Source organism: Ranitomeya variabilis, chromosome 3 (assembly GCF_051348905.1).
Source record: "Ranitomeya variabilis isolate aRanVar5 chromosome 3, aRanVar5.hap1, whole genome shotgun sequence".
Taxonomy (NCBI): domain Eukaryota; kingdom Metazoa; phylum Chordata; class Amphibia; order Anura; family Dendrobatidae; genus Ranitomeya; species Ranitomeya variabilis.
This window is the reverse complement of record NC_135234.1, coordinates 443,658,585-443,679,094: the sequence shown is the minus strand read 5'-3', so window position 1 is coordinate 443,679,094 and position 20,510 is coordinate 443,658,585. Positions and strand designations below refer to the sequence as shown.

Here is a 20,510-nt window from a genome sequence, read left to right as displayed (position 1 = left end):
GCACAGTACCGCTCCTCATGTATATATACACTGCACAGTACCCCTCCTGTATATATACACTGTACAGTACCACTCCTGTATATATACACTGTACAGTACCACTTCTGTCCTGTATATATACACTGCAGAATTTACAATAGCTACCACTCATGTAAGAAGTGAAATCTGGCATTGTACTATACCTATACTTCTCTGCTGTATCTGGGCATCATGAATCGTGGTATGTGTTAAAGGACGGGGGGCCCACTGAGACTCTTTCGCCTGGGGCCCTCAAAAACCTGGAGCCGGCCCTGTCTGTAGTGAAACACTTGGGGGTTCAAAGCTCTCAAAACACATCTAGATAAGTTCCTTAGGGGGTCTACTTTCCAAAATGGTGTCACTTGTGGGGGGTTTCAATGTTTAGGCACATCAGGGGCTCTCCAAACGCAACATGGCGTCCCATCTCAATTCCAGTCAATTTTGCATTGAAAAGTCAAATGGCGCTCCTTCCCTTCCAAGCTCTGCCATGCGCCCAAACAATGGTTTACACCCACATATGGGGCATCAGCGTACTCAGGACAAATTGCACAACATTTTTTGGGGTCCAATTTCTTCTCTTACCCTTGGGAAAATAAAAAATTGGGGGCGAAAAGATCATTTTTGTGAAAAAAAAAGGATTTTTTATTTTTACGGCTCTGCATTATAAACTTCTGTGAAGCACTTGGTGGGTCAAAGTGCTCACCACACATCTAGATAAGTTCCTTAGGGGGTCTACTTTCCAAAATGGTGTCACTTGTAGGGGGTTTCAGTGTTTAGGCACATCAGGGGCTCTCCAAACGCAACATGGTGTCCCATCTCAATTCCAGTCAATTTTGCATTGAAAAGTCAAATGGCGCACCTTTCCTTCCAAGCTCTGCCATGCGCCCAAACAATGGTTTACACCCACATATGGAGTATCAGCGTACTTAGGACAAATTGCACAACATTTTTTGGGGTCCAATTTCTTCTCTTACCCTTGGGAAAATAAAAAATTGGGGGCGAAAAGATCATTTTTGTGAAAAAATATGATTTTTTATTTTTACGGCTCTGCATTATAAACTTCTGTGAAGCACTTGGTGGGTCAAAGTGCTCACCACACATCTAGATAAGTTCCTTAGGGGGTCTACTTTCCAAAATGGTGTCACTTGTAGGGGGTTTCAGTGTTTAGGCACATCAGGGGCTCTCCAAACGCAACATGGCATTCCATCTCAATTCCACTCAATTTTGCATTGAAAAGTCAAATGGCGCTCCTTCCCTTCCAAGCTCTGCCATGCGCCCAAACAATGGTTTACACCCACATATGGAGTATCAGCGTACTCAGGACAAATTGCACAACATTTTTTGGGGTCCAATTTCTTCTCTTACCCTTGGGAAAATAAAAAATTGGGGGCGAAAAGATCATTTTTGTGAAAAAATATGATTTTTTATTTTTACGGCTCTGCATTATAAACTTCTGTGAAGCACTTGGTGGGTCAAAGTGCTCACCACACATCTAGATAAGTTCCTTAGGGGGTCTACTTTCCAAAATGGTGTCACTTGTAGGGGATTTCAGTGTTTAGGCACATCAGGGGCTCTCCAAACGCAACATGGCGTCCCATCTCAATTCCAGTCAATTTTGCATTGAAAAGTCAAATGGCGCTCCTTCCCTTCCAAGCTCTGCCATGCGCCCAAACAATGGTTTACACCCACATATGGAGTATCAGCGTACTCAGGACAAATTGCACAACATTTTTTAGGGTCCAATTTCTTCTCTTACCCTTGGGAAAATAAAAAATTTGGGGCGAAAAGATCATTTTTGTGAAAAAATATGATTTTTTATTTTTACGGCTCTGTATTATAAACTTCTGTGAAGCACTTGGTGGGTCAAAGTGCTCACCACACATCTAGATCAGTTCCTTAGGGGGTCTACTTTCCAAAATGGTGTCACTTGTAGGGGGTTTCAGTGTTTAGGCACATCAGGGGCTCTCCAAACGCAACATGGCGTCCCATCTCAATTCCAGTCAATTTTGCATTGAAAAGTCAAATGGCGCTCCTTCCCTTCCAAGCTCTGCCATGCGCCCAAAAAATGGTTTACACCCACATATGGGGTATCGGCGTACTCAGGACAAATTGTACAACAACTTTTGGGGTCCAATTTCTCCTGTTACCCTTGGTAAAATAAAACAAATTGGAGCTGAAGTAAATTTTGTGTGAAAAAAAGTTAAATGTTCATTTTTATTTAAACATTCCAAAAATTCCTGTGAAACACCTGAAGGGTTAATAAACTTCTTGAATGTGGTTTTGAGCACCTTGAGGGGTGCAGTTTTTAGAATGGTGTCACACTTGGGTATTTTCTATCATATAGACCCCTCAAAATGACTTCAAATGAGATGTGGTCCCTAAAAAAAAAATGGTGTTGTAAAAATGAGAAATTTCTGGTCAAATTTTAACCCTTATAACTCCCTAACAAAAAAAATTTTGGTTCCAAAATTGTGCTGATGTAAAGTAGACATGTGGGAAATGTTACTTATTAAGTATTTTGCGTGACATATGTCTGTGATTTAAGGGCATAAAAATTTAAAGTTGGAAAATTGCGAAATTTTCAAAATTTTCGCCAAATTTCCATTTTTTTCACAAATAAACGCAAGTTATATCGAATAAATTTTACCACTAACATGAAGTACAATATGTCACGAGAAAACAATGTCAGAATCGCCAAGATCCGTCAAAGCGTTCCAGAGTTATAGCCTCATAAATGGACAGTGGTCAGAATTGTAAAAATTGGCCCGGTCATTAACGTGCAAACCACCCTCGGGGCTTAAGGGGTTAAATATTAAGATTCATTTTTTTGTTATTTTCTGCTGTAAAAACCTGGGGTGTGTCTGATGGTAAGGTGTGTCTCATAGTACGGTATTTGCATACATTCAAAGTAATTTATGCTAAAACCAAAGTTCTGTGACTTATTTATACAACTGTTTTTGCGATCATTGGATGATATGCATCATTTCCTCTCAATGACTGGTCTCCACCATGTCCAGACACATTGCCACATAGCAATACAGGGCTGTAAGTATAAACATCTGCAGTCCACGTTCGCATCTCAAGAATTTTAAGACTGCAAGTATAAAGCACAAACCAACTAGGAGAATGTGTACAGGCAATTGAAAGACTTTCACACCAAAATTCGAATAGTTGGTAAACAATTGAAAGACTTTCACACCAAAATTCGAATAGTTGGTAAAATCTGTTCCTGACAAAATTGAAAACTTAACAGAGTGGTGAAGGCATCAATTCTATTGCCCTTTTGACTCTTCCAAGAAATGCAAACATTTTCTTTCTTGCTGAAAGCTGCAGCAAAGTTGAGCTACCTGTGTCTGAGATGTGATACCATGTCCTCAGCTTCCTCCTTAGTAGTTGGATAACAGGATATATATACGGTATATACAGTGCAAAAGGGCCGGTATGAGGGATAGGCAGGGTAGTCACCTGCCTAGGGTGCTACTTCCTGCCTCTCTGAGGGGGATGCACTGTGCTGAATGTCTGTGTCCACCCAGCGCTTTTCCCAAGTCGCAGGCATTCAGCACAGTGACGGCCGAGATGCGGTCATACAGGGAAGCGGTGTCAGTCACTGACACCGCTCACCCATCTCTGCCTGTGCCCCAGCCATCGCTCCTTCCCTGCATTCAATTGTATTTGTGTCGGTCAGATGCAAATACAATTGAAGTGAGCACCGCCTGGGACAGGAGCAGACGAGCTGTAATTAGCTCCCTGCTCTGCGGGGAATTCCAGCAGTACACAGGCCTCTCCCAGCCTTTGCCTTGTTGGAAACGGCGCACGAAGGGGACGTCAGATGGTGCGACACACTGACGTCATTGCGCCATCCAGCGTCCACTGCAGCACGTCATAGGAGTTGACGGTGTCTGTGCTGGACAGGGAGCTGGGACTAGGTGAGTATAAGCCTTTTGTTATTTTTCTTACACTATTTAACTAATGAATGGGGCCATCAGGGTTTGTGGGGATATTATACTGGGGGATGTTGGCGGTGTGGATATTATACTGGGAATACTGGCTGTGGGGATATTATACAGGAGGATGTTGGCTGTGGTGATATTATACTGGGGGATGCTGGCTGTGGTGATATTATACTGGGGGATGCTGGCTGTGTGGATATTATACTGGGAATACTGGCTGTGGGGATATTATACTGGGGGATGCTGACTGTGGGGATATTATACTGGAGGATGTTGGCTGTGGTGATATTATACAGGAGGATGCTGGCTGTGGGGATATTATACTGGGGGATGCTGGCTGTGGGGATATTATACTGGGGGATGCTGGCTGTGGGGATATTATACTGGGGAATGCTGACTGTGGCGATATTATACTGGGGGATGCTGACTGTGGGGATATTATACTGGAGGATGTTGGCTGTGGTGATATTATACAGGAGGATGCTGGCTGTGGGGATATTATACTGGGGGATGCTGGCTGTGGGGATATTATACTGGGGGATGCTGGCTGTGTGGATATTATACTGGGGATGCTGGCTGTGTGGATATTATACTGGGAAATGCTGGCTGTGGGGATATACTGGGGGATGCTGGCTGTGGGGATATTATACTGGGGGATGCTGGCTGTGGGGATATTATACTGGGGAATGCTGGCTGTGGGGATATTATACTGGGGAATGCTGACTGTGGGGATATTATACTGAGGGATGCTGGCTGTGGGGATATTATACTGGGGGATGCTGGCTGTGGGGATATTATAGTGGGGGACGCTGGCTGTGGGGATATTATACTGGGGAATGCTGGCTGTGGGGATATTATACTGGGGGATGCTGACTGTGAGGATATTATATTGAGGGATGCTGACTGTGAGGATATTATACTGGGGGATGCTGACTGTGAGGATATTATACTGGGGGATGCTGGCTGTGGGGATATTATCCTGGGGAATGCTGGCTGTGTGGATATTATACTGGGGGATGCTGGCTGTGTGGATATTATACTGGGAAATGCTGGCTGTGGGGATATACTGGGGGATGCTGGCTGTGGGGATATACTGGGGGATGCTGGCTGTGGGGATATTATACTGGGGGATGCTGGCTGTTTGGATATTATACTGGGAAATGCTGGCTGTGGGGATATACTGGGGAATGCTGGCTGTGGGGATATACTGGGGGATGCTGGCTGTGGGGATATTATACTGGGGGATGCTGGCTGTAGGGATATTATACTGGGGGATGCTGGCTGTGGAGATATTATACTGGGGGATGCTGACTGTGGGGATATTATACTGGGGAATGCTGGCTGTGGGGATATTATAGTGGGGAATGCTGACTGTGTGGATATTATACTGGGGATGCTGGCTGTGGGGATATTATAGTGGGGAATGCTGACTGTGTGGATATTATACTGGGGATGCTGGCTGTGGGGATATTATACTGGGAAATGCTGGCTGTGTGGATATACTGGGGGATGCTGGCTGTGGGGATATTATAGTGGGGAATGCTGAGTGTGTGGATATTATACTGGGGGATGCTGACTGTGGGGATATTATACTGGGGACTTGCTGGATGTAGGGATATTATACTGGGGGATGCTGGCTGTGAGGATATTATACTGGGGAATGCTGGCTGTGGGGATATTATCCTGGGGAATTCTGGCTGTGGGGATATTATACTGGGGGATGCTGGCTGTGAGGATATTATACTGGAGGATGCTGGCTGTGGGGATATTATAGTGGAGATGCTGGCTGTGGGGATATTATACTGGGGGATGCTGACTGTGAGGATATTATACTGGGGAATGCTGGCTGTGGGGATATTATACTGGGGGATGCTGGCTGTGTGGATATTATACTGGGGGATGCTGGTTGTGTGGATATTATACTGGGAAATGCTGGCTGTGGGGATATACTGGGGGATGCTGGCTGTGGGGATATTATACTGGGGGATGCTGGCTGTGTGAATATTATACTGGGAAATGCTGGCTGTGGGGATATACTGGGGAATGCTGGCTGTGGGGATATACTGGGGGATGCTGGCTGTGGGGATATTATACTGGGGGATGCTGGCTGTAGGGATATTATACTGGGGGATGCTGGCTGTGGAGATATTATACTGGGGGATGCTGACTGTGGGGATATTATACTGGGGAATGCTGGCTGTGGGGATATTATAGTGGGGAATGCTGACTGTGTGGATATTATACTGGGGATGCTGGCTGTGGGGATATTATAGTGGGGAATGCTGACTGTGTGGCTATTATACTGGGGGATGCTGGCTGTGGGGATATTATACTGGGAAATGCTGGCTGTGTGGATATTATACTGGGGGATGCTGGCTGTGGGGATATTATAGTGGGGAATGCTGAGTGTGTGGATATTATACTGGGGGATGCTGACTGTGGGGATATTATACTGGGGACTTGCTGGACGTAGGGATATTATACTGGGGGATGCTGGCTGTGAGGATATTATACTGAAGGATGCTGGCTGTGGGGATATTATAGTGGAGATGCTGGCTGTGGGGATATTATACTGGGGGATGCTGACTGTGAGGATATTATACTGGGGAATGCTGGCTGTGGGGATATTATACTGGGGGATGCTGGCTGTGTGGATATTATACTGGGGGATGCTGGCTGTGTGGATATTATACTGGGAAATGCTGGCTGTGGGGATATATTGGGGGATGCTGGCTGTGGGGATATACTGGGGGATGCTGGCTGTGGGGATATACTGGGGGATGCTGGCTGTGGGGATATTATACTGGGTGATGCTGGCTGTGTGGATATTATACTGGGAAATGCTGGCTGTGGGGATATACTGGGGAATGCTGGCTGTGGGGATATACTGGGGGATGCTGGCTGTGGGGATATTATACTGGGGGATGCTGGCTGTAGGGATATTATACTGGGGGATGCTGGCTGTGGAGATATTATACTGGGGGATGCTGACTGTGGGGATATTATACTGGGGAATGCTGGCTGTGGCGATATTATAGTGGGGAATGCTGACTGTGTGGATATTATACTGGGGATGCTGGCTGTGGGGATATTATACTGGGAAATGCTGACTGTGTGGATATTATACTGGGGATGCTGGCTGTGGGGATATTATAGTGGGGAATGCTGACTGTGTGGATATTATACTGGGGGATGCTGGCTGTGGGGATATTATACTGGGAAATGCTGGCTGTGTGGATATTATACTGGGGGATGCTGGCTGTGGGGATATTATAGTGGGGAATGCTGAGTGTGTGGATATTATACTGGGGGATGCTGACTGTGGGGATATTATAGTGGGGACTTGCTGGACGTAGGGATATTATACTGGGGAATTCTGGCTGTGGAGTACATTATACCTGAGCTGTAAGGGCATCATATTGTATATTGGGGGTGTGTTGCGAATTTCACATTGTATAAGCGGCTGTGGTGACCATCATACTGTGTAGGTGGACAGAGAGAACAACGTGGTGGGCTGGATGAGGGCATATTGTGAAAAGGGGGCACAGAATGGATATGGAAGCAGGCAGTGTGAAGTGGCAACACAATATGGAGAGAGGTTAGCATGGAGGGGGACAGTATGGAGATATAGAAAGTTTAAGAGAAAACAGTGGAGAGGGGACAGCCATGGTGTAGGCTGTGGTTTGGCAAACAGTAGGGTGATTATAGATCATTAAGGTAGACAGTGTGGTGAGTGTAGCTCATAAGGGAAGACAGTGTGAGGTCATATACCAAAGAAGGGATATTTAGGGCATAATATGGAAAGATACTTTTGTAAAGACGGCATTTTAATAACACTCTTATTTTTAAGGGCACCACGTGGGGGTGTGCTGCAGAAGACCAGAGGAGAGCGAAGTATGTAGAAACGAGCTGTGAATGTGAAAAGTCATCATGGAGTCTGAATAAGATGGAGACGAAAAGGAAGAACAGCTCCAATCAGCTCCAATCAACTCCAAACATCTCCTTACTATTGTTAAGGACATACTGAGAGTTGTAGGCTCATGAGACACAAATGTATATGGGTCAGACTTGACAATACACTTGATTGCTGTGCTATGTTTGGTTATGTAGTCTTGTACTTATGGTGATTTTGGTGATGCATGCATGTACTGATGGTGGTTCTGGTGATGTATTCATGCACTGATGATGGTACTGGTGTATTTATTTACTGATGGTGGTTCTAGTGCCATATTTATGTATTTTATGGTGGTTCTGGTGATTTATTCATGTACTGATGGTGATTCTAGTGACCTATTTATTTACTGATAATGGTTCTGGTGCCTTATTTTTATACTATTGATGCCTCTGGCATTCTATTTATGTATGGTTCCATATTCATGTGCTGATGATGGTTCTGGTGATGAATACAGCACTGAAACAACCGTCACTACTTGAATGTCACCAGAACCAAAATCAGTGTAAGAATAGGACACCAGTTTTTTACTTTTGCTGGAATTTTTTGGGTTAAAAAAGGTAACAATTTTCGTGTAAGTGGTAGTTAGAGCTTGTTCACTGACCCATCGGAGGGGGAGGGTGGAGTGCGTTAAGGGGTCCTGTTACCTTAGCTTCTTTAGGGGTCCTGTTACCTTAGCCTCTGACCCATTCCTTTGCTTGGAGGCTGAGGGTTAATTGGGGAGAGCACCATTGGCTTCATCTGCCTAAGGCACCAAAATTCCTTGTCCCGGCCCTGCAGCGCATCATCACAGAAAATATCACAAAAAACAGAATCTCACTTCTAGACAAAATCTGGATTTAGAACTACTAGCACAATATCATGATTCTATTAAGTGGTAAGACTGATAAGATAAAGGTGCTTCTCATTTCCTTTCAATGCTCCTTCCTGACAGCAGTAAGGGTATTACAGAAACTGTGATTCTTTGCTACAAATGACTTTCAAGGAGGTCATCATCACAGGAAAACAATCTTAAATCCCTATAAAAAACATTCCAGAAGATGTATTGTTTTGCTTTTCTTAGGGTATGTTCACACAGTGCTTTTTTTGCAGCATTTTTTTCTGTATGAAAATCACAAGGTGTTGGCAGGAAAAATGCTGCGTACCTTACACACACTTTTGATGCATTTTTCATTATTTCCTTATATATTTTTTATGCATTCAATTGAAAGAGTAAGAAAACGCAGCGTAAAAACTGAAAGTATTGACATGTTGCAGTTTGAAAAAAAAAATGCACTGCAGCTCAAAAAGCACAAAAATGCACTATATGAATAAGATTTTATTTTGAGGTTACTTTAAAACGCAATGATGCCACCTGTGAATGTACTCTAATTGTGTCTTGGAGTGTGAATTTTCAAAACTACACAAACAATATTTTATATATGACAATAATACCTGAAACATATTTAATACTTAAAAAAGTGACTGACCAGAACACGATCTCCAAGGCGCAGATCCTTGTCCCCCTTTTTCACAGATCCACTGTCCGAAAGGTTAGATCCTGACTCATTTCCTGTTTTCATGGTACTGTTTAGCACACTTTCCCGTAATGGCACAATACGGGTGGTCAGAGGCGGCGTGGCGGTTCCAGAATGTAAAGACAAGTTCTGAGTTGTCAAAGACTCCACTGAATGAGAATCGCTCCCTGTACCGTCAGGTTGTCGCGTCAGCTTAGAAGGCCTGGTAAATATTCCTTGTAGTGGTTGACACTCAAAATAACGTACTCCACCTACAGATCCATCATTTTTCCCAACCGGATCATCCAAGACAACTCCTGCCCATTGACCTGGAGCAAATTGGGTTTCTCCTAGATACTGTACAACTCCAGACTTTATTCCATTGACCCACACACGTTCACCAACTACAAAATCTCCTAGAAACTCATCCCCCACTTCAGTGATCTTGGAACTTGATTTTTCAGCACCCACTGATGAAGTAGAACCCTGTTTATGCAAAGGTGAACCTGTAAAAAAAAAAGAAATTTTATGCATTAAATACCTAAAATTGTATTTATCAGAGAATGAATAAAGTTAACTGGACACAATTTCAGGTATTGCAACTATAAAAAATCTATTCCAATGGGGTGGGAAATCCTGCTGACACATTCCCTTTCATACAATATACACTGCTCAAAAAATAAAGGGAACACTAAAATCCCACATCCTAGATGTCACTGAATGAAATATTCCGGTTGCAAATCTTTATTCATTACATAGTGGAATGAGTTGAGAACAATAAAACCTAAAAATTATGAATGTAAATCACAACTAATATCCCATGGAGGTCTGGAGTTGGAATGATGCTCAAAATCAAAGTGGAAAATCAAATTGCAGGCTGATCCAACTTCAGTGGAAATGCCTCAAGACAAAGAAATGATGCACAGTAGTATGTGTGGCCTTCATGTGCCTGTATGACCTCCCTACAATGCCTGGGCATTGTCCTGATGAGGCGGTGGATGTTATCATGAGGGATCTCTTCCCAGACCTGGATTAAGGCATCAGTCAACTCCTGGACAGTCTGTGGTGCAATGCGGCATTGGTGAATAGAATGAGACATAATGTCCCAGATGTGCTTGATTGGATTCAGTGCTGGGGAATGGGCAGGCCAGTCCATAGCTTCAATGCCTTCATCATGCAGGAACTGCTGACACACTTCAGCCACATGAGGCCTAGCATGGTCATGCATTGGATGGAACCCAGGGTCCACTGCACCTGCATATGGTCTCACAATGGGTCTGAGGATCTCATCCTGGTACCTCCTGGCAGTCAGGGTACCTCAGGCTAGCACATGGAGGGCTGTGCGGCTCTCCAAAGAAAGGCCTCCCCACACCATTCCTGACTCACTGCCAAACCTGTCATGCTAGAGGATGTTGCAGGCAGCAGAATGCTCTCCATGGCATCTCCAGACTCTGTCACTTCTGTCACATGTGCTGAACCTGCTCTCATCTGTGAAGACCACAGGGCGCCAGTGTCGAATCTGCCAATCTTGGTGTTCTCTGGCAAATGGCAATCGCCCTGCATGGTGTTGGGCTGTAAGCACAACACCCACTTGTGGATGTCAGGCCCACATAAGACCCTGATGGAGTCGGTTTCTGAAAGTTTGAGCAGACACATGGGTGTTAGTGGCCTGCTGGAGGTCATTTTGCAGGGCTCTGGCACTGCTCATCCTGTTCCTCCTTGCACAAAGGAGGAGGTAGCAGTCCTGCTGCTGGGTTGTTGCCCTCATATGCCCCCTCCATGTCTCCTGGTGTACTGGCCTGTCTCCTGGTATCTGCTCCATGCTCCGGACACTGTGGTGACTGACACGGCTACCCTTATTACCACAGCTTGCATTGATGTGCAATCCTGGATGAGCTGCACTACCTGAGCAACTTCTGTGGGTTGTAGACAATGCCTCATGTTACTGTACAGGACCTTTAGGGGTGAGAGCAATGACAAAATGCAAAAGTGACAAAAACAGCCAAAAATGGATGAGAACAGAGAAATGATCTGTGGTCACCCCCTGTAAAACCACTCGTTTATAGGGGTTGTCTTGCTAATTGCCTATCATTTCTAACTGCTGTCTGATTACACTTGCACAACAGCAGGGGAAATTAATTCACAATCAGTGTTGCTTCATAACTAGTTGGGTTGATTTCACAGAAGTATGATTGACTTGCAGTTACATTGTGATGTTGACGTGTTCCCTTTATTTTTTGAGCAGTGTATATTCTTATATAAAGGTGAAAATGACTTTTGCTCTGGCCTCACCGAGTCCATTACATCAAATTTTAGGAGAAATTCTTGTATCTAGAAAGAAAATGCATTAGTCTTTGCATTATTTTTGCTTTATGTTTCATGATGTTAGGACACCAATTGAGGTGGCAATAATTTAACATCAGAAGGGTCTTAACATGGAGTCTAAATGCCAAATTTTATAATTGACTTCTCCCTTAAGGACAAGTTCACATATTCAGTATTTGGTCAGTATTTTACCTCAGTATTTGTAAGACAAAACAAGGAGTGGAACAATCAGAGGAAAAGTATAATAGAAACATGTCACCACTTCTGTATTTGTCACCCTCCCTTTCTTTTGACTTACAGATACTGAGGTAAAATACTGACCAAATACTGAATGTGTGAACTTGTCCTAAGGGGAACTCACTTGGTGTAGGTTCTGTGTGGTGGCCATTGCTGTTGTGGTGGTGTGCCTGTGGGGTGGTGTGACATGGAGCCATGAGGACTTTGCCTTTCAGCATGGGTGCTGTGGGGAACTAGGTTGCTCCCCCTGCTAATGTGCTGTTGTGTAATCGGTCATCGGCACATGGTCAAGCACCTAGGGACTCACTGAGAGGTTCGCTGTGACGTGGCAATGGGCTTCATACAGTCTCTGATCAGAATGTTAAACTAAAATCCTCATATTCTGTTTAGTAAATTTTCGTTTAGCGGCATTAGATCAAAGTATCATTTTTGCATGTGTGGTCCTTGTCTTTTGTATCTCCCTTAAAGAGAACCTGTCAACAGAACAAAGGTGGCCAATTTTCCCCTTATTTTATTCCCGCTGCTCCCCTAAGTATTACGTTTTTTGGAGTTTATTTTGGCATCTGCCAAACAGTTTGAAATGTAAGCCTTTCCATTCAGTGGTAATTTTGATGGTCTTTACCCAGGAGGCATAAAGCAGAACAGAAGAAATATAAACCAGCTCACCCGTGATTCATAAGCTGAACTTCGGGAGCACGGACCCGCGCTGTGTCCAGGGGTGTAGAATCCAAAAGAAGAAAATGTCCAGCTTCACCGAATCCGTGAATCTCAACGCGTTTCTGGAGACTAAGCTCCCTTAATCATGAAATGTGTTGTTGTCATGATTAAGGGAGCTTAGTCTCCAGAAACGCTTTGAGATTCACTCCCATATGGTTCGTACTGAAGTTTGTATCCTCTATGTTACAAGTTTGTGAATAAAGAAACCTTATTTTCAGGGATTCGGTGAAGCTGGACATTTTCTTCTTTTGGATAAAGCAGAGCAGCCTAAAGAGGCCCTCTAGATAGTCCTTTGAGCCACAGACCCTTGGTAAAAAAACATAAAAATTAACCCTTAAATAAAAAGCACCATATCTCAGGAACCGAAAGGTGGGCTTGCAAAAACAACAAAACGTAATACTCGGGGGAGAAGTAGTAAGAGTAAAAACTGTCCACTTTTGAGGTGGTGACAGATCTTCTTTAAAAGTAATGACTCCAAAATATTTATGTACACTTCTCCTTGTAAAAAGGATGATTTATTTGGCTAACCAAATAGTGTTTTATTTGATAGGAAGGAAGCCTGATACCATACACAATAGGAAGTCTGTTGTTCTCTTTTACACTTTGTTCTCTTTTATATTTGTTTTTATACTAAAGCCAGACTAGCGATCTGTTGTCAATCGATCAGCTGTTCTCACAGCTGAATATACATCTATATAATACATAGACAGACCAGGTGCCCCCAAGCCACAGCCTCTGTCAATATCGACCCCTCTCATTGAAAGCCATGTCTGAGACAGTGACTGGTGTAATTTGTGAAATCAAGCATTATGTAGCATCATTCTACCATACTGCTTCACTACTTCTAGCACCCAACAATACGCTAAACATTACCACGTGACTGCAATACATGATCTACTTGGACACCTATTGTCATGTAGAACATCAGACAAATGACTCTGATGTGCGCTGCTAGTACGGAAAAGCGTTTCTCTGACTGTTACTATGGCAACTAAAAGAATTTAATCCAAGGTCTATAACAAAAAACGTATTCATTCAGAACACACATCGTCTAATGCAGTCAAATACTAGAGCAAACAAAAGGCTTCCCTCTCTAGGAATGGTATAATACATCTAGAAATGTGTCTGCTGAAATAACCAAACGTCATGGCAGTGAAATCAGAAATACTAAATGTGGGATTTTGTTCGTTGTAAGTGAACGGTGACCAATTCTTGAAGTCCATTTTAGTATAAATATAAATTACCAATGAGAAAATTCACTGCCTGAAACATTTCTTCTTGATAGATTTAATTCTGTGTATCTACTACAACGCAATACTTCTTTAAAGGGAAACTGTCATGTTAAACATGCTGTCTGCTCACTTTAGAGAACAGTTTGGTGTAAATACAGTATAAATTTGTATTTCATTCATTCAAATGACTGCGCTTTTTATGCCCAGGAGTCCAGCGGGCGGTCCCATCCCATCCCTGTACGATTGCCCACACAGACATTGTTGTCTAGATGGGACCACTCACTAAGCACAGAAAAAGCTGGGATTGAAATGAATAAAATGCAAATTATACTAAATATAGTAAATATTTTCCACCAAAGTAATCCCCTGCTTTATATGTTACTACCCAAAAGAAGGACTGCATAAACAACGGACAACAGGACAGTTTCCCTTTATACAACTTTAGGTAAGAGTCACTAAAAATAGCAGGACTAAGAGAAGGTCCTTAGTTGTCAAGGAAACTGCGCCAGCAAGAGTCTTCATCCCCCCCGATGAATTAACTTAGAAAATGAAAAAGTACTAAGCGCCACAAAATCTGTTTCTAACTTACAAGGCTGTATTCTCATCTGTTTCTTTCCATTATGTAGTACAGGCTGAGAAGAAGTGGGAAATTCCTAGCCTTTTTACAGAACAGGGGGGATTAGAGACAATGACCGTGGTGTTAAGGCCTCCATGTTCATTAGATTAACCTTGCGCTTTTTACGAGTCAATGCAGAATGTATGCGCCGGCGGGTCCATAGACCGTAATGGTGACGGTGCTCTGATGCTCACTTCTTACAGGACCGTAGAGGAGGCGAATACGCAGTCTACTACACCTGAGTGTCCTCCTCCTGTAGGCACACAATGTCAAAAATGATGTACGTCAGAGTGCATGTTCGCTCTGCCGACACCATTACAGCCTACGGCCCCATCAGCGCATGTGTCCGGACCCCATTTTGCGGGGGAGTTTGCATGGATGCCCCGTTGGGGACACAGAGCGCAACGTGAAAGCACCCTTTCTGAAATTCTTCCACACCATTACTGGCAGCGTTGTAATCAGACTTGCTATTTGCATTTGAACATTAGGCATTGACTCAAATCAAAAGGAACCACATTTTTGGAATATGTTTGTTGTGACATTACACTCTCGCCTTCTGGACATTTGGGCACCACAGCTTTTCCCTGGCCAAATGAGATCTGCACATTAACCCATGTCTGTGTTAACCCTTTCTACTGCTAAAGAATATCTGTGCAGCCTAAGCCTGCGCAATCAACAGGCCTGTATTTAGTGTAGTACATACTATCCATATACAGTGGCATGTAAAAGTTTCGGCACCCTTAGTTAAAATTACTGTTAAGAAAGGTGAAAATGAAATGATCTGTAAAATACCTAAAGAGTGATGTCCCCTCCTGGCAAAAAATTTGGCGATGTAAAGAGGGTACAGTACTCTGTTCTCCCGCAAGGATTACCTACCATTGTGGGATCTGCTTTTTCAGCTTTTTTCTCTATTCTGGTACTAAGCACTTTGAAGCACTGAGGCACCTTTCTGCTCTATGAGAGAGAGCAATGTGGACCTCATGATTCGGTTGTGCAGAATTTTTTCTCCTGATGAAATCTCGAGACTGAGAAAAGAAACGCGTCGGGAGGACTTTTAATTTGAGGACCATACTTGGGTACTGCCCTTGTCAGGGCGGGAGCACCTACAGAAGGCACCACAGGGAGGATAGGTTTATACAGCGGCTCCTGAGCATCCAGATGAATCTGTCCAATATGGTTACCCTCCACCGATTATATGTGTGAGATTGACACTTTTTTTTGCACTTTTTATGCACTATGACACTTTTTATTCTTGTATGTTCTATTTTGTTGTGGTACTCTTCTGCTAGTGTGATCTCGCTCTAAGCGAATATATTATTTTTACCTAGCAGAATCTGTACTTATAGGTCCAGTTACCGTAACTATTAACGTGTGGCCTATTTACACTCACTTATGGACCTAGAATTTGCTATATCCAGGGTTGTGCATTACTAAAGGTTATATTTTAAATGAATCCTTCCATGCTATAAAATATATTGGATTCAGAAGGATAGAATCTGCAGTAACCAAGCTGGTCGTAGAGCTATATTGGTTCATTTCATCTTCAACTTAACAGGAATTTTGACCAGGGATGCCCAAACTTTTACATGCTACTGTATATGTAATAGAAACTTTATTTTTAAATAATTCCACAGTTGCAAAACAAATAGAAACTATAGCCTAAACTCCAACAAAGTTGTCATATATAATGCCATACAAAGCAATCCATATGGGTAAACAGTCCTGCAAGGTTCAAGTGAAGAATCCACGACCAGAAAATGATGACCAAGTTCTACCAGTGACACAGAATTCCATCTGAGAACAAAAAGTCATTCATTCATTGGGAGGCTTTGTTACTGAGCCAAATGCTCGCCTCAGCTCTGGACTTGTTCAGCACCAGACTAACATCAGCAATGGTCCTGTTGTATTACAGACCATAATCTTAATGCACAAACACATTCCTGGTCACCTTTATATGTATTGTGGCAACTGTTATCTCTGGAAATTATTTACAAAGTATGACAGCGCTCAAAACAAATCAAGCTGCATTCAACACATTAGTTCCCATGTATTTCTCTATGGCTGGTTACTGAGTCCAGGCTAAGAATATTTTTTTTTACCAAGAATGCTCTACATTTGTTGATTTCAATATGTGAATGGGGGAGGTTTGCACTGGTGAGAATTCCACCCAAGAATGTCACATTCCAAACCACAAAGATTATTCTTGCCTCCTCTCAGATTATTCTGGGTTTTTTATTGGCCAGTGTGCTATTTCTTTTTATAGTCAATGGTCCCTTACTATTTATTTTCTAATTAAAATAGCCCCAACTAATTTTAATCTGAGAGCCACAAATGTACAGATATTGTAGTAGAGTTTTTGAAACTGTCTTAATTTTTAGAAAATGCAAACTTAGACTGGACAGTTTCTTATTTTTGATGATAAACCTTTAGACTGTCTAGTCTAAGTTTACACCACCTATTATTTAGCTAACTTTGTGCCAAAATGTTATCGTTTTCGCTAGTTTTTTTATGTACAACATTACAATTAGAAAACAGCCTTCATACAAAGCCATACCAACTTTCGACAAAGCCATGCCCCTTACCAGACTAACCACAGAAAGTGGCATGCAACACATGTTTAGAGTATTTTTGGCATATGTAACATAGCAAATCTTCCCCAATGCCTCGCCTTTATCAAGGTTGTTTTCAGGTATACAATGTGAGCTGATTCATTAAGCATCAGTTTTCTGGCATTAACAAGTTTCAAATTTTTGCTCAATTCAGAGTTGCCCCCAAAAAATGTGATTTATGGTGTTTTTATACACCACTATGCAACACTAACTTTTTGTTGTCAGTTGTCAGGGCTTAGCATTCAGGCGTGGTCAGTATAATTTATACCACAAAAGTGGCGTATAATATAGCATAAACGCAGACAAAAAGAATCTAATACAGTACATACAGATATGTATTTACACGTACCTTCTTTAGAGCTGGTGCTGCCAGTAACACCAGATCCGGCTGAAGATCTTCCCACTGGACTCGAGTGTTTTGCTCCCCTTCCTGGGATTTTTAGTCCACTTGGTTTCAGCATATTTGTAGCAATAGTTTTAAACTCTCTGTAGCTTTACTTCTTTTCTCAGAACCCTTTCACTTGGAATTGTTAGGCTTCCATGTAATGGGTACGGATTTCCATGTTTAGTTACCTAAAATATACAAGTCACATTATTTTTTGATTGCAGTAAATTCTCAGTTCAGATGAAGACAATAGCTAATGACATTGCTATATTGTTAAATCAAGACACTAAGTCATAAGGTACATTCCAAAACCTTCAAAATTACAATAAAAGACACTACAAGAGATACTAAGCCCTGTGCAAGAAGGCACATATGCTGAAAATTGTTAAAAAATGGTTGAAACTTTAATCTAAATTTATATCTATAAAACAGGTTTAAAAAGCAAGTAGGGGTTTCCCAAAATGTAGCAAACAGATACCACTGATCTTCAAATAAGGGTGGATGCACCCAAAATGACAAATGGAATGCACACTACAGGGATAGGCAGTTTAGAGCAGAACTATATAGATAAATGGATAAAGTAGACTGCAAGTAGACCTAATGGGCAACAAAATAATTAACTAGGTAGAAGGGCAAAATGAGCAATTGTAAGTACACAGTGCCATATCATATGACGTATGCAATATATTAAGAGGATATCAACTTTGATGTGAGTGCTTCTTTAAGGTTCACTGGATGTCCTGTAATTCCTCACAGAGAGTAGATTCTAAGTGAGCCACTACTTCAACCAAATATGTGTACAATAGTTAGGACAACAGGCCCACTAGTCTGTCCAACACATCTGATATAATCTTCGGGGAAGGTGTGAACTACTTAAATGGGGTATCTGTGAATTTTGGGAATTTTTGGCTATGGGGCTAAGAATTTACAAGCAACTACATGTTTTGCACCGTAATCTTCTGGTTCAAAGCAGTCACGGACCACTCCTACTGGGATTCTCCTGCTTTCGGTGATGTCACATCAACGGAGCAGTTCTTTCACTTCAATCCGGTCTGGTCTGTCAATATTTCTCCACAAGCACCACCTTGATATATAGAGTGCCGATCCAATTTTTGAATTCTATATTTGCTCTGTTAACAGGCCTCCCTGCCGATATCATCCTAACTGAAAGCTTCCAAACTGAGTGAAACCAGCTGTCAATCAGTATGACATTGGCAGTGATGCACTGTCAACAGTAGGGTTGAGCGAAACGGGTCGTTCATTTTCAAAAGTCGCCGACTTTTGGCTAAGTCGGCGTCTCATGAAACCCGATCCGACCCCTGTGCTTGTCGGCCATGCGGTACGCGACTTTCACGCCAAAGTCGCGTTTCAATGACGCAAAAAGCGCCATTTCTCAGCCAATGAAGGTGAACGCAGAGTGTGGGCAGCGTGATGACATAGGTCCTGGTCCCCACCATCTTAGAGAAGGGCATTGCAGTGATTGGCTTGCTGTCTGCGGCGTCACAGGGGCTATAAAGGGGCGTTCCCGCCGACCGCCATCTTACTGCTGCTGATCTGAGCTTAGGGAGAGGTTGCTGCCGCTTCGTCAGAAGCAGGGAGAGCGTTAGGCAGGGTCCACTAACCACCAAACCGCTTGTGCTGTAGCGATTTCCACTGTCCAACACCACCTTCGGTGTGCAGGGACAGTGGAAGCTATTTTTTTTTTTTTTTTATCTCAGCGCTGTAGCTCATTGGGCTGCCCTAGAAGGCTCCGTGATAGCTGTATTGCTGTGTGTACGCCACTGTGGAAACCAGCTGCTTTTTTCAAAGCACATATCCTCTTGTTCCTTCCTTTCTGCACAGCTATCTTTTTTGTTTGTCCACACTTTTTATTTAATTTGTGCATCAGTCCACTCCTATTGCTGCCTGCCATACCTGGCTGAGATTACTGCAGGGGAGATAGTAATTGTAGGACATTTTTTTTTTTTGTGGGAGATTAAGATTGGCATTTCTGCTACAGTGCCATCCCTGTGTGTGCCATCTCTCATTCAGTGACCAATAGAAAGCCTATTTATTTTTTTGGTTTTTTTAATATTATTGGGTTTCTAAAGTCTCCCTGAAAAAAAAAAAAAATACATAAAAAAACAGTGGGAGAGTAATATTGCCCTTTCAGCTTGTGTGCCAGTCTTGACTCCTGGGTGTGCCACCTCTCTCTCTCTCATTCAGTGGGCCATAGAAAGCATATTTATTATTATTATTATTATTTTTTTTAATATTATTGGGTTTCTAAAGTCATATTGAAAAAAAAAAAAAAATACATAAAAAAACAGTGGGAGAGTAATATTGCCCTTTCAGCTTGTGTGCCAGTCTTGACTCCTGGGTGTGCCACCTCTCTCTCTCTCTCATTCAGTGGGCCATAGAAAGCCTATTTATTTTTTATTTTTTTTTAATATTATTGGGTTTCTAAAGTCTCCCTGAAAAAAAAAAAAAAAACATAAAAAAACAGTGGGAGAGTAATATTGCCCTTTCAGCTTGTGTGCCAGTCTTGACTCCTGGGTGTGCCACCTCTCTCTCTCAAATTGTGGGCCATAGAAAGCCTATTTATTTTTTTGCTTGATTTGGGTTCTAAAATCTACGTTTAAAAAAATCACTACATCAATCAGTGGGAGAAAAATATTGGCCTCAGTCAGTGCTTGTGTGCCACTCCTGACTCCTGTGTGTGCCATCTCTCACTCAGTGGGCCATAGAAAGCTTATTATTTTTTGTTTTTTTATTATTTGGTTTCTAAAGTCTCCCTGAAACAAAAAAAAAAAAATTAAAAAAAACAGTGGGAGATTAATATTGCCCTTTCAGCTTGTGTGCCAGTCTTGACTCCTGGGTGTGCCACCTCTCTCTCTCAAATTGTGGGCCATAGAAAGCCTATTTATTTTTTTGCTTGATTTGGGTTCTAAAATCTACCAGAAAAAAAAAATAAAACATCAATCAGTGGGAGAT

General features: G+C 42.5%; 1 protein-coding gene across 4 annotated transcripts in view; it reads right to left on the bottom strand.

The window, feature by feature from the left end:
* The window catches only part of CLIP2 (CAP-Gly domain containing linker protein 2), a 187,864-nt gene that overhangs the window by 67,587 nt on the left and 99,767 nt on the right, over nt 1–20,510 (bottom strand). For all 4 annotated transcript variants that reach the window (XM_077296459.1, XM_077296461.1, XM_077296460.1 and 1 more), the window contains exons 2-3: nt 17,502–17,725; nt 9,390–9,922 (exon numbers count right to left, since the gene is read on the bottom strand). In XM_077296459.1, coding sequence (XP_077152574.1) covers nt 9,390–9,922; nt 17,502–17,613 — 645 coding nt within the window. In that variant the 5' untranslated portion in view covers nt 17,614–17,725. The remainder of the gene's footprint in view (nt 1–9,389; nt 9,923–17,501; nt 17,726–20,510) is intronic.